Here is a 14,220-nt window from a genome sequence, read left to right as displayed (position 1 = left end):
AACAAATCAAAACCACAAAATTAAAATTACAAGAAAAGGATATTACAATTACAAAGCGAACTACGATAAATTACATGTTGATGAAAACAACAGTGGCCTGAAAACAAAGCCTTGAGGGACACCCCTGAAGTGACTTTTACAATACATACATCCTGAATTTTGGACTGCCAGTATCGCACAATTCATACTGGGAAGGATCCTCTGAAAAAGTGGGCATCAAGCTATTTTAGTTATGGGAATCGGACATCGTAATTGTGTGGTTGTTGGATCCTAACAGCAGAAAATGACTCGAGAAATGGGCTTCGGAAGTTTGTGAACTCCATAAATGCAAAAGTGAATCAGATGTGTGTGACTGCAAACCTCCGTTCAAACTGTTTCTCTTCCCAACCGAATTGGAAAATAGTGAAAGGTGAAGGCGATGGGCAGGATTGATCCACAGGAAGAACCAAAAAGGAAAACTTTGTCTGTCTAAGAAATCATCCTGAGTTTACAGAGAACATTTTGTATGTGGAGCAACAACAAAACAAAATCCTGTTTGTTAATGGAGAGGTGCAGAAGACAAACAGACTGAGCTGAACTTTCTTTTTCTTGTGGTTTTACAGCAACATCACGTCTTGGTCTCTTTGCAGTGGAAGGTGTTTCTTGGTGAACAGTTGTAGCCTTTCACTTTGGCGTTGACTTTTTAAATTCATAGCCAAGGTTGAGCGACGGATCAGGATTTTGTTTTGTTGTCGCTCCACGTACAAAATGTTCTCTGTAAACTCCGGATGATTTCTCAGACAGCCAAAGTTTTCCTTTTTGGTTCTTCCTGTGGATCAATCCTGCCCATCACCTTCACCTTTCACTATTTTTCAGTTCTGTTGGGAAGAGAAACAGTTTGAACAGAGGTTTGAGTCACACACATCTGATTCACTTTTACATTTATGGAGATTGCAAACTTCCAAAGCCCATTTCTCAACTCGTTTTCTGCTGTTAGAACATCCAACAACCACACAATAACGATGTCCGAATCCCAAAACTCAAATATGACAATATCAGAACCAGAAACAAAAGTGATATGGTTCAAAAGACTTGAAAAGATCGACTTTGTCAATAGACACATCCCACTGGGAAAACAAACATGGAGGTTTGATGCTCACTTTTTCAGAAAATCCTTCCCAGTTTGCTTTGTGCGATGACCGGAAGTCCGAAATTCAAGATGCATGTATACAGTCTCCTTTAGCTCAAATACATTATTGTGAGAGGAGAGACTTTGTTTTATTGCTGAGTTTCAGACGCCATCACAACATTCTATCAGCCAATAATATTTAACACAGACGAGGGCAGATAAAATGAGTATTGTTAAAATGTAGATTTCTTGTTGTAATACAGAGAGTTCTTGGGTCTAGTCACTAACAGAACATAAATAATCATCATAAAATAAAATAAAAAGAGAAGAATAAAAACCTTTCAGACGTATGTGCAGCTCAACAGAACAGTTTTGAGCTGGATTTAAACATTGTCAAAGCTTTTTTTTTTTTTTTTTTTTTTTTACTTTAACCATTATAATGTTGTCTCTTTATCAGAAACTGTACTTGACTTGTGTTTTGTATCATTTGTCTGACTAGTCCTGTACATTTAGACTTATTTAAAGATGCACTGCTTTCTTTTCTTAATCTAAACTATGAAGAGTAAAGTTTGATGTGTTGTTTTTATTATTGTAACACTATCATATGATGCACTGCACATTTTGTGGCGTTTCAAATGACAATTAAGCAAATGATAAATCTTGACCCAAAAGTAAAAGCAGCAGATCCTTGTGTTCAGTCTTGTGGTTTCTTTTTCACTTGGCTGTAGATGTCGCTCTGCTCAGACTTTGCTGTGTTCTGTCGCTTCACTTCAGAGTAAGTTACGTCATCAATTTCTTTAACCTGTAAAAGTTCAAACAAAAAATTAGAAATAAGTGCTTCTCAATTATTATTATTAAAAAAAGAAGAAAACATTTCGTGCCCTCCACTCCACAGAACCACAACCAAAGTGGACAAATCACACCCTCGCCTTCAGTCGCCTACGTACGAGAGCAAACGTTTTACTCGCGTCTCCAAAAACGACTCCTCGTCGTTTGTTTCATTATCTCCGTCTTTCTCTGTCTTTCTTTTCATCACTGTTCAAGATTTTTCCATGGTGTCTCTGACCCTGCCTCAAGTGGAGGAGTTCAAGTATCTCGGGGTCTTGTTCTCGAGTGAGGGGAGGATGGAGCATGAGATTGACAGGTGGACAGGTGCAGCGTCGACAGTGATGTGGTCGCTGTGTTGGACCGTTGGGGTGAAGAGGAGCTGAGCCGAAAGGCAAAGCTCTCGATTTACCGTCAGTCTATGTTCCTCCCCTCACCTCTGGTCATGAGCTCTGGGTAATGACTGAAAGGACCAGATCACCGATTCAAGCGATTGAAATCAGTTTCCTCTGCAAGGTGTCTGGGTGCTCCCTTAGAGATAGGGTGCCTCCCTGGGGACGTATTTTAGGCATGTCCCACCGAGAGGAGGCCCCAGGGAAGACCCAGGACACACTGGAGGGACTATGTCCCTCGACTGGCCTGGGAACATCTCGGTGTCCCCCCGGAGGAATTGGAGGAAGTTTGAAAGGAAGAAAATGGATGGATGGGACTCCTGAGGGACCCAAGTTCACTGCACTTCATGTCTCCTGCTCTGTGCTGTGTGCAGACGCTTGGTACAAAAAACCCGACACTGTACTGCCAACTACTGCAGTGGATGTGCAATTACCCTTTATTCTAATACAGCAAAAAAAAACATGTTCAGACGTTTTTGTTGTGTATTTTTTGGATAAAAAGTTTCATACTGTGGCTTTAAGTGGCTTTTCTTTATATAAAAAAAAAAAAAAAAAAATATATAATATATATATATATATATATATATATATATATATATATATATATATATATATATATATATATATATATATATAGGGCGTACGATCCTGATCCTAAAGGATCCCTCAAAGGGTGCAGTCCCATCCAACTATCGGCCAATAACCTGTCTCTCCACAACATGGAAGCTCATGTCAGGCATCATTGCGGCTAAGATAAGCAGCACATGAATCAATACATGAGTGCAGCACAGAAGGGTATCGGCAAAAACACCAGGGGAGCCAAACACCAACTCCTGGTTGACCGAACAGTCGCCCGCGACTGCAGAACCCGTAAGACCAACCTGTGCACTGCCTGGATTGATTACAAGAAAGCCTATGACTCAATGCCACACACATGGATCACTGAGTGCTTGAAGCTGTACAATATCAACAGGACTCTAAGGGCGTTCATTGCGAACTCGATGCGGTTGTGGAAAACCACCCTTGAAGCCAAGGGGAAGCCACTTGCACATGTGTCCATCAAATGTGGCATATACCAAGGAGACTCACTGTCCCCACTACTGTTCTGCATAGGCCTGAACCCCCTCAGCCAAATAATCGACCGCACTGGCTATGGATACAGACTCAGAAACGGGGCCACCATCAGTCACCTCTTCTACATGGATGACATCAAGCTGTACGCTAAGAACAAGCGAGACATTGATTCACTGATCCACACCACAAGGATCTACAGTACAGACATTGGGATGTCATTCGGGCTTGAGAAATGTAGCAGGATGGTGACAAAGAGAGGGAAGGTAGTCCACACAGAGGGGGTGTCACTCCCAGAGGGAACAATAGCAGACAGTGAGGACAGTTACAAGTACCTTGGTATCCCACAAGCAAATGGCAACCTCGAAGAGGCAACAAGGAAAGTGGCTACGGCCAAATACCTGCAAAGAGTGAGGCAAGTCCTTAGAAGCAGCTCAATGGCAAGAACAAGGTGCAGGCAATCAACAGCTACGCCCTGCCAGTGATCAGATACCCTGCAGGGATTGTAAGCTGGACAAAGGAGGAGATACAGACCACAGATGTTAAGACACGAAAGCTCCTGACCATGCATGGAGGGTTCCATCCCAAATCCAGCACCCTGAGACTGTACGCAGGCCGGAAGGAAGGGGGCCGAGGACTTGTGAGTGTGGGAACCACTGTCCAGGATGAAACATCCAAGCTCCTTGAGTACATCAAGGACAAGGCCCCGGCAGATGAGGTGCTCAGAGAATGTCTCAGACAGTGGGGTCCAGAGGAAGAGGTGCTGGAGGGACCATCATGGCAGGACAAGCTCCTACATGGGGCGAACCACCGGAACATAACTGAAGTGGCTGATATCAAGAAATCCTACCAATGGCTTGAGAGGGCTGGTCTGAAGGACAGCACAGAGGCACTGATCCTGGCTGCTCAGGAGCAGGCCCTGGGCACTCGAGCAATAGAGGCCCAGATCTACCACACCAGACAAGACCCACGGTGTAGACTGTGCAAAGAGGCTCCTGAGACAGTCCAGCACATAACTGCAGGGTGTAAGATGCTGGCAGGGAAAGCAAACATGGAGCGACATAACCAAGTGGCGGCATAGTGTACAGAAACATCTGTGCAGAGTACGGGCTGGAGACCCCAGGATCAAGGTGGGACACACCTCCAAAGGTTGTGGAGAATGACCGAGCCAAGATCCTGTGGGACTTCCAGATACAGACTGACAGAATGGTGATGGCGAACCAACCAGACATAGTGGTGGTGGATAAGAAACAGAGCAGAGCCGTGGTGGTGGACATCGCAATACCAAGCGATGGTAATATCAGGAAAAAGGAACACGAGAAGCTAGAGAAATACCAGGGGCTCAAGGAAGAGCTGGAGAGAGCCTGGAAAGTAAAGGCATCAGTGGTGCCTGTGGTGATCGGACACTCGGGGCTGTAACCCCCAAACTGGAAGAGTCGCTTCAACAGATACCGGGAAAAACAATGGACATCTCAGTCCAGAAAAGTGCAGTACTGGGAACAGCAAAGATACTGCGCAGAACTCTCAAGCTCCCAGGCCTCTGGTAGAGGACCCGAGCTCAATGAGGGTGAGAGACCAACCACCGTGGAAGGTGAGAAACACATTTTTATTAATTTTTTTTGGTCTAATTAAATGTTATTCTTAATTTAAGTCATATTTGTATAAGTTATTATTTTTCACAGTTTATTTAATAAAAGACAAAATATAAACAAGAGAATGAACAGGGCAGAAATGTATTGTCAGTTTATCATTTTAGAAATATGTTCATGTAAACATTTTATTTGTCCTTTTTACCTGTATTTTAGCTCTGGGTGTGTGGTGCTCGATCATTGCATAAGTCATTCCGTTTTCTGGATCATTCTGTTAAAGAAAAAAAAGTTACACACAGTTCAGTGTTATATCCACTAGAGGGCGCTCTCTGATCACACAAGTCTATGTTTTCAGCTCGTTCCAGTCCATATTAACAATGACAACAAAACAACACATTTGGAGTCATTAAATCCAGATAATTCTACTGATAACTCCAGAAAGTATCGGCCTAATCACACAAAATGAACCTTTAGTTGACTTTAATTCTTGAATAAGGATTTGAGCACTCACCGTAGCATCAGCGGCAGGTGAGGCACCTGTCAAAACAAAGTCCTGTGTCAACAATTAGGATATTAAAGGACCTAATGTGAAAAACCTTTAAGATTTAACCATGTTTTATTCACTCATGATTAACTTGCTGTTTGTTCTGTTCTAATTGATTCATGTGTTAGTTGAATAATCCTGTAATGTTTTACATTTGAGGATTGAGTAAAAACACAAAACGCTCTGCTTTGTACAAACTTGTGATTATACAAAAGTTCTAGTAACACATGTGGGGTTCTGCTGTTTTGAACAGGAAGTCACTGGACCTGTTTCTGTGATTAAATTTATGGCAAAAATGTGAGAAAACAAAACTGTAAAAAGTAAAAATATATATTTGTTTTAGTTTAATCCTTAAACTGGCAGCATTAACTGGAACCTATTTTGATCACCATGTTAGCTTTTATTGTTTTGAAAATGCTATAGTCACCAAAAACAGAAAATTAAAATGTTTTTGACACTCCCCCTTCAGAGCTTTATCACAACACAATCGTCCCACTAATGAAACTCCTGCACATCACATCAGGTTTGTCCAGTTACTGTGTTCAGTTTTGTGTCATGTTTTTGTGTATTTATGGAGAATTGTCGTGTGGGAGCAGGAGGGACGTGACATCTAAAACCTCTTCAGGCATGTTTGTAGTGAGGGAACAACGTTGTAGCATGGGAGAAATAATGTAATTAATAATTTTCTAAAATTACACTAAATGACTGAAATACAAGAACTGGTAACTCATGAAAAGTATGAAGTCATGACATTTTAGTTCTGTGTTTTACCTTCTGTTTCTTCAATACTTTGTGTAGTTTTCTTTTTGGATTTTATTTTGAAAAACAGCCCCAGAGCTACAGCCAGGAGCACCAGCCCTCCACCCACGGCTGCAGAGATGATGTAGAGTGACAAAGAGGGATCTGTGGGAAACACATTCATGAACGATGAGTGAGAAGTCTTAAACGTGCTCTACCTGATGTTTACTGTCTTAAATACACGAGAAACAGAACGAGCTCTGTGTGCAGTGGTCCACAGTTCTTCACTTAGCCTCTGTAACTGGCGTCGGAGTTGCTTTGTGTTCATTCGGGCTTCAGTCGCTGCCTCGCTCAGCGTGATACTTAGTCTCTGGTTGGGGAGTTGGTGTTAACTCTCCTCTGACCTGGCGTCCTGGCTCCTCTTGCCGTAGCATTTGTGTTGTACCTTGTCAGCCTCTAGTTGTGATGCAGTTGCCGGTTGTGGAGGTTGGAACACTGAGCTACTAGTTGTTTGGCCATTAGCTTGGACTGTTGGTATCTTAATTACCATTTCTCCCACATCCTGTTCATGTAACCCCTCTGGCTTGGGTTACTGTAGTAGTAGCATTCCAACAGAGCCTTGTTCTCGCATCTCGCCCATTTCCTCCTTGTTCCATTTTTTATCAGGGTGCTCTGGTTCCCCAGCACCTGACGCAGACCTTGTTTGGTCAGGCGACATCTGAGCCGGCATCTCTTAAGTTTCATTGATCTGTCATCATTGTATGAAAGATCAGGAATGAGTGCTTGGAGTTGTACAAGATCAACAGGACTCTAAGGGCCTTCATTGCAAACTTGATGCGGTTGTGGAAAACCACCCTTAAAGCCAATGGGAAGCCACTTGCACAAGTGTCCATCAAATGTGGCATAAACCAAGGAGACACACTGTCCCCACTGCTGTTCTGCATCTGAACCCCTTCAGCCAAATCATCGACTGTGCTGGCTACGGACACTGATTCAGAAACGGGGCCACCATCAGTCACCTCCTCTACATGGATGACATCAAGCTGTACGCTAAGAACAAGCGAGACATCGACTCACTGATCTACACCACCAGGATCTACAGCACAGACGTTGGAATGTCATTCAGGCTTGAGAAATGTAGCAGGATGGTGACAAAGAGAGGGAAGGTAGTCCACACAGAGGGGGTCTCACTCCCAGAGGGAACAATAGCAGATGTTGAGGACAGTTACAAGTACCTTGGTATCCCACAAGAAAATGGCTCCTTGAAGAGGTCAAAATACCTGCAAAGAGTGAGACAAGTCCTAAGAAGCAGCTCAATGGCAAGAACAAGGCACAGGCAATAAATAGCTCCGCCCTGTCAGTGATCAGATCCCAGCAGGAATCATGCACTGGCCAAAGGAGGAGATACAGACCACAGATGTTAAGACACCAAAGCTCCTGACCTGCATGGAGGGTTCATCCCAAATCCAGCACCCTGAGACTGTACGCAGGCCGGAAGGAAGGAGGCCGAGGACTAGTGAGTGTGGGAACCACTGTCCAGGATGAAACATCCAAGCTCCATGAGAACATCAAGGACAAGGCCCCGACAGATGAGGTGCTCAGAGAATGTCTCAGACAGTGGGGTTCAGAGGAAGAGGAGCTGGAGGGACATGGCAGGACAAACACTACACGGGGCGAACCACCAGAACAGAACTGAAGTGGCTGATATTAAGAAATCCTACCAACGTCTTGAGAGGGCTGAAGGACACACAGAGGCTTATCCTGGAGCACAGGAGCAGGACCTGAGCACTCGAGCAATAGAGGCCCAGATCTACCACACCAGACAAGACCCACGGTGTAGACTGTGCAAAGAGGCTCCTGAGACAGTCCAGCACAGAACTGCAGGTGTAAGATGCTGCAGGGAAACAAACATGGAGCGACAGAACCAAGTGGCGGGCAAAGTGTACAGAAACATCTGTGCAGAGTACAGGCTGGAGACACCAGGGTCAAGGTGGGAAACACCTCCAAAGATTGTGGAGAAACGACCGAGCCAAGATCTTGTGGGACTTCCAGACACAGACTGACAGGACCGTGATGGACCAACCAGACATAGTGGTGGTGGAGAAGAACAGAGCAGAGCCGTGGTGGTGGACATCAGGAAGAAGGGACACGAGAAACTAGAGAAATACCAGGGGCTCAAAGAAGGCCTGGAAGGTGAAGGCATCAGTGGTGCCCATGGCGATTGGAGCACTCAGGGCTGTGACCCCCAAACTGGAAGAGGCTGCAGCAGATACCAGGGAAAAAAAACAAAAAACAGACATCTCAGTCCAGAAAAGTCTGGTATTAGGAACAGCAAAAATACTGAGCAGAACTCTCAGGCTCCCAGGCCTCTGGTAGAGGACCCGAGCTGGATGAGGGTGAGAGAGACCTACCACTGTGGAAGGTGAGGAACTCTTTTTTTTATGTATATAATTTCTTGTAATATGCCCATTGAGAACAAAATGGACATTCTACAAACTGTTCAATGTTCATGTTTTGATTGAAAATTTATACAACTGTGCTTTGAGTATACATGTAAACATGTAATTGAAAATAAGAGTGGACCTAAAACAAAGCCTTGCGGGTCCCCACTAAAAGGACATGCTAAAATGAGTGTTGTTGAAATGCTGATTTTTGTTGTAATATAGTAGCACAGTTTTAAGTCTAGTAGTTTCTAATATAAATTATCAGGTTAACAGTGAAGTACAGTGTTATCAATAGGAAAAACCCCGTGTGGAAGTACGATGTCATCACTGGAACCAGCAGGACGGAGGACAGAGCCACCTGACAAACCCACCCGGACTGGACCACGGAGCCTCTCCTTTGTCTGAACTCACGTATGGAGATGGTGCCATAAGACCAAACTCCCAGACCCGCCCAGACAGGAGAGACGGCGTTCTATGGTGAGATCTTCTACCGCATCTTTACCGCTGGTGACTGCGTCTGCTCAGGCTGGTGTGCAGAGACTTGTGTTCAGAGTTTTGCTGCTGTTTTGCTGGTTTATATTTAAAGCAATAAGCTTATGGTGATAACTCGGAAGTGTTTTGAAGTTTTAAAAGCGTAGCCTCAATAATAGACTATAGGTACCTAACAAACACACTTATGACTGCCAAACTTCAAAAATACACGTGATTTTTGACTCAACTGAAAACAAATACATTAAGGGACTGTACGTTTCATGCAGTTAAAACTCGTTTTCCTGTGCATTTTAGCATTTGCAGTCATGTCGTACGATATGTGCACATCCCACAGAGCTCATTTTTGTCATCAACCCAATATACACATCGATTTCACTGTATTTCAGTTTAGTAAATGAGAGCCAATAATTCTCTCCTCACTTGTGTTCCTCATCAGGCTGTACTCTGCAGACACCTGGACCCTGCCGTTGTTCTGGTACTGACAGGTGAAGGTCCTGATCTGTGGACTCTGGAGCTCCACTGTCAGATTAGACTCACAGTTCTTCTGAGTTACACCATCTCCAGACAGGACCACGCCGTTTATGTCCAACCAGAGAAAACTGTTCTGATAACAAGAAGAACTCCATAGTTTGCACTGTAAAGTTTTGTGTCCAGTTGGGGTTTGATTGAGGCTGGGCTGTGCTACAGAAACTGAAAAGAAAGGTGTTTTTATTATTATACATATTACTTGGTCATTTTAATGTTGTTAACTCTCAGATGTAACAAAACACAATATAGATGATGATAAAAATTTTCATTTAAATTGTTTAAAAGACTCAATTTACCAGAGAGGACACTCAGGTAGATAAATGTGAATGATTCATATTTATTTTGATTGTTCGGTGTTAGACAGAAGTATTCCCCGTAGTCTCCTTCAGTGATGTTCTTAATAGAGAGAGAACAGTCTGGATTCAGAGTCAGTCTGGTGGATCTGGGACTGTTCTCAATCTGACCATTCCAAACAAGAAATGTATCATTTCTGTTATCGTGACTCCAGTTCACTGTGGAACAGTTTGGCCCATAATGTTTTGCTCTGTCACAGAGCAGAGTGACGTCTTCTCCAGTTCTGTTGTACTGATAGATGTAAACGGTGTCTGGAGTGTCTCCTGAAAAGACTGAAACAAAACAAAACATATGCTGTAAGACTTCAGAATGAAAGCATCTCCATGAACAAAGCAAAAACACTAGACGTGCTCAGTGTTTGTGAAAAGAACACCAGAACTCTCTAAGGTCAGAAGGTCGACCTCTTTCCTGTAGTGAGTTTCGTCGCTCTTGGTGATGAGACCCATCAGAATTGTGTTGTTCATGGACTTCACAAGGTGGTTGTTGCTGTAGGCTGTTGTGCAGTCGTGTGTCAGCAGGGTGAAGAGCAGAGGACTGAGCATGCAGCCTTGGGGACCCCCGTGCTCAGAGTGATGGTGCTTGAGGTTTTGTTACCAACACGTTCTGCTTGTGTCTCTGTTGGAGGAAGTCTAGCAGTCAGTTGCAGAGGGAGGTGCAGAGACCAGCTTGTTGAGTTGGCCGATGAGTTGTTGTGGTATTTTGGTGTTGAATGTTGAACTGAAGTCTATGAACAGCATTCTCACATATGAGTCTTCATTGTCCAGATGGGTGAGGGCCGGTGGAGGCAGAGCAGATCATCCTCTGTGGAACATTTGGCTCAGTGAACTAGAAGGGGTCCAGGGTGGGGGGTGGGTTTACTGTGAGACATGACAAGCCGTTCAAAGCACTTCATGATTTCATGATGATGGCGTCGGTGCCACAGGGCTGTAGTCGTTGAAGCAGGATGGGGATGTTTTCTTTGGAACAGGTATTCTTTGGTATGATGGTGGCGGCTTTGAAGCAAGATGGGACAATGACTTGCTCCGTGTTGAAGATGTCTGTAAAGACTTCCTTTAGCTCCTCTGCACAATCCTTCAGCCCATGACCTGGGATGTTGTCTGGACCTGCTGCTTTGTGTGGGTTGATGGTGGTGAGTGTCGTCTTCACGCTGGAGGCAGACAGACATAGAGTCTAGTTGTGGAGAGGGGGTGTTGTTTTCTGTGGGTGGGTGTTGTTTTGTGCTTCAAAGTGTGCACAGGAGCTGTTCAGGTCGTTGAGCAGAGAGGTGCTGCAGCTCTGTGGTGCGGGCTTGTAGTCCATGATGGCCTGGATGCCCTGCCATAGGCTCTTTGCATCTCTGTTGTCCTTAAAGTGGGAGGTTTTCTTGTTTGTGTTCTTATTTGGGCTTTGTATGCTCATTTATGAGAAGTGCAAACCAGGTCCAGAATGGTTTATAATACAGCAAGACTTTAGGTCTAGTTTCTAATAGAAATGATCAGGTTCAGTGTTTGTGCATTTACCTTTTGGATATTTCACAGTAAAGTACAATGTAATTAACAGGAAAAAACATCTGGGAGTATGACATCATCACACCATTTTTGGCTCATCTGATTCTTAAAAAACAAATATATTAAGGGACAAAACATTTCAGGCAGTTAAAAGTTGTTTTCCTCTGCACTTTAGTGTTTGTTTAAAATGTGTGTGTGGTACGATTTGTGCACATCCCACAGAGCGTCTCATTTCTGTCATACACCAAATATACACACAGATTGCACTGTAAATGAGAGCCAATAATTCTCGCCTCACCTGTGTCCCCCCACAGGCTGTACTCTTCAGACACCTGGACCCTGTCGTTCTCCTGGTACTGACAGGTGAAGGTCCTGATCTGTGGACACTGGAGCTCCACTGTCAGATTAGACTCACAGTTCTTCTGAGTTACACCATCTCCAGACAGGACCACGCCGTTTATGTCCAACCAGAGAAAACTGTTCTGACTACAAGAAGGAAGTGAAAGGTATTTCCACAGTTTGCACTGTAAGGTGATGTGTCCAGTTGGGGTTTGGTCGAGGTTGGGTTGAGCTACGGAAACTGAAAAGAAAAAAGGTGTGTTTATTATTATATTAATTTGTCATTTTAATGTTGTTTCCTCAGAAAATAAGAAACCAGCATTTGTGTTTTGTTTCATAAAAATCCTTTGTTTTTTTCCCAGTTGGTCTAATTGGTCTCATTCTCATGCATAAACTCAAAACACTCTGTTCAACCATGTGAGGTCACAAGGTGGTGACACTTCAGGAGGTGTGATGTTGTGAACTTCAAATTCATTTTAACTCTCAGATGTAACAAAACACGATATAGATGATCTTTACAGCTGCTGTTTTCATTTAAATTGTTTAGAGACAACTTACCAGAGAGAACACTCAGGTAGATATATGTGACTGATTCATATTTATATTGATTGTTCAGTGTTCTACAGAAGTATTCCCCGTAGTCTCCTTCAGTGATGTTCTTAATAGAGAGAGAACAGTCTGGATTCAGAGTCAGTCTGGTGGATCTGGAACTGTTCTGAATCTGACCATTCCAAACCAGATCTGTATCTGTATATATCTTGTAGTGACTCCATTTCACTGTGGAACAATTTGGCCCATAATGTTTTACTCTGTCACAGAGCAGAGTGACGTCTTCTCCAGTTCTGTTGTACTGATAGATTTTGATGACCTCTACACTGTCTCCTGAAAAGACTGAAACAAAACAAAACCATATGATGTAAGACTTCAGAATGAAAGCACCTCCATGAACAAAGCAAAAACACTAGACGTGCTCAGTGTTTGTAAAAAGAACACCTGTATTCTCACAGGGCGAGTACAGGAGAGAACATTGGTTTTATAATTGTAAAAGTGTAGAGTTAGTGTGTAGATCGTTTCCCATTTGAGAGAAGAACTCAGCCTAAATATGTAGAGTTTATGTGTTAAACACGTGACAAAGAAAGAAAACACAAACCCAGGTCTGTTTTTGATCAGTAAACAACATTATAACATACACATACATAAAGGCCCTTTAAGTGGACCAATGTTTTGAGAGTAAAAAGTGATATTTCTGGGCTCAAATCCAATTCAAAGTGCACTTTGTTCCTAAACAACAGTCATATATTAACGTTAGCGCTGTGAGAAGCTGCGGCTGCTGCAGAGTATTGACATGGAGGTGAGATGTGTGCAGCCCGACCTTCTCCTGTGAACACAGTCTGTACAGGGAGGATGTATGGAACCAGGAACCTTTGTGCTTAAGGCAGGAACCTCGACCACTCTGCCACCACTGATCAGTCAGCTGTTAGTTTGGGGCAGCAGTCTCTGTGCTCAGAGACATGCTTTTATATCGGACACAAAACCCCATTGTAATAAAGTCGTATATTTTCAATTGTTCGTCCACCACGTCACAGTTTCAATAATGTTGCTTAGAAGTGGATTTTAGATTTGACCAAATAAACAGCAAGTTGAATCTATAATGCCATTTGCAGCTGTAATCACTTCCTGGTGTAACTGTTGTGACTTGAATGTTACTTCCTGTCACAAAGCTGTGTTTGCAGTCTATAATAATAAAACATATTCAAAAGCAGCAGCTCACCTCTGGACTGAAGCAGAGAGAAACACAACAGGAAGAAAACACTCTTTAAATCCATATTTCTTCTGTTTGATCGCAGACGTCTCTTTCTGTCGCTCTGTCTCTTCCTTGTTCTGGTTCAGTTTTGGTCATGTCCTATTTTTACAGACGTTTTACAGAAATACTGAAATGAAACGCCTCATCACAGTTTCCTGCAACTGCAACAACAATTAGAACTACATCTACTAACACAGTTTTTGTCTCTAACACAGACTGAGTAAAGACTTAATTCATGAAGAACAAAAAGTCTGGAATGATTCAGGCCTAGTGACCTGATTAAGAGCCCATGGTGTTAAGTTTTAAGGTATTAAGTGTTTTACTTTAGTTTCTGACACTCTGAGCCACCCCTCCTTTTCCTCCCCGTGCAAAGTCACTCCCCCTTCAGAGCTCTATCCCAACACAATCAGCGTGTGTCCCACTAATGAAACTCCTGCACATCACATCAGGTTTGTCCAGTTGCTGTGTTCAGTTTTGTGTCATGTTTTTGTTTATTTATGGAGAG

At 43.2% G+C, this 14,220-nt stretch overlaps 1 protein-coding gene across 3 annotated transcripts; it reads right to left on the bottom strand.

The window, feature by feature from the left end:
- Window positions 1-1,577: 1,577 nt before the first annotated feature.
- Window positions 1,578-13,829, bottom strand: LOC110175793 (uncharacterized). Of its 3 annotated transcripts, none has more exons than XM_055151813.1 (7): window positions 13,683-13,829; window positions 12,470-12,793; window positions 11,871-12,152; window positions 6,301-6,432; window positions 5,497-5,522; window positions 5,191-5,256; window positions 1,578-1,910 (listed from the first exon to the last, which is right to left on the bottom strand). In XM_055151813.1, the coding sequence occupies exons 1-7, from the start codon at window positions 13,735-13,737 to the stop codon at window positions 1,803-1,805; spliced, it is 993 nt and encodes a 330-aa protein (XP_055007788.1). In that variant the 5' UTR covers window positions 13,738-13,829; the 3' UTR covers window positions 1,578-1,802. The 3 variants fall into 3 exon arrangements, with proteins under 3 accessions (XP_055007788.1, XP_055007787.1, XP_055007789.1); XM_055151812.1 differs by having other exon boundaries at window positions 12,470-12,802; window positions 13,683-13,826; XM_055151814.1 differs by lacking the exon at window positions 12,470-12,793 and having other exon boundaries at window positions 13,683-13,814.
- Between the last annotated feature and the right edge of the window lie 391 nt (window positions 13,830-14,220).

The sequence above is a fragment of the Boleophthalmus pectinirostris genome, unplaced genomic scaffold, assembly GCF_026225935.1.
Source record: "Boleophthalmus pectinirostris isolate CB_2022bp ecotype Guang Dong unplaced genomic scaffold, ASM2622593v1 HiC_scaffold_16, whole genome shotgun sequence".
Taxonomy (NCBI): Eukaryota; Metazoa; Chordata; class Actinopteri; order Gobiiformes; family Gobiidae; genus Boleophthalmus; species Boleophthalmus pectinirostris.
The sequence above is the reverse complement of the archived record's forward strand: the minus strand, read 5'-3'. Positions and strand labels throughout refer to the sequence as shown.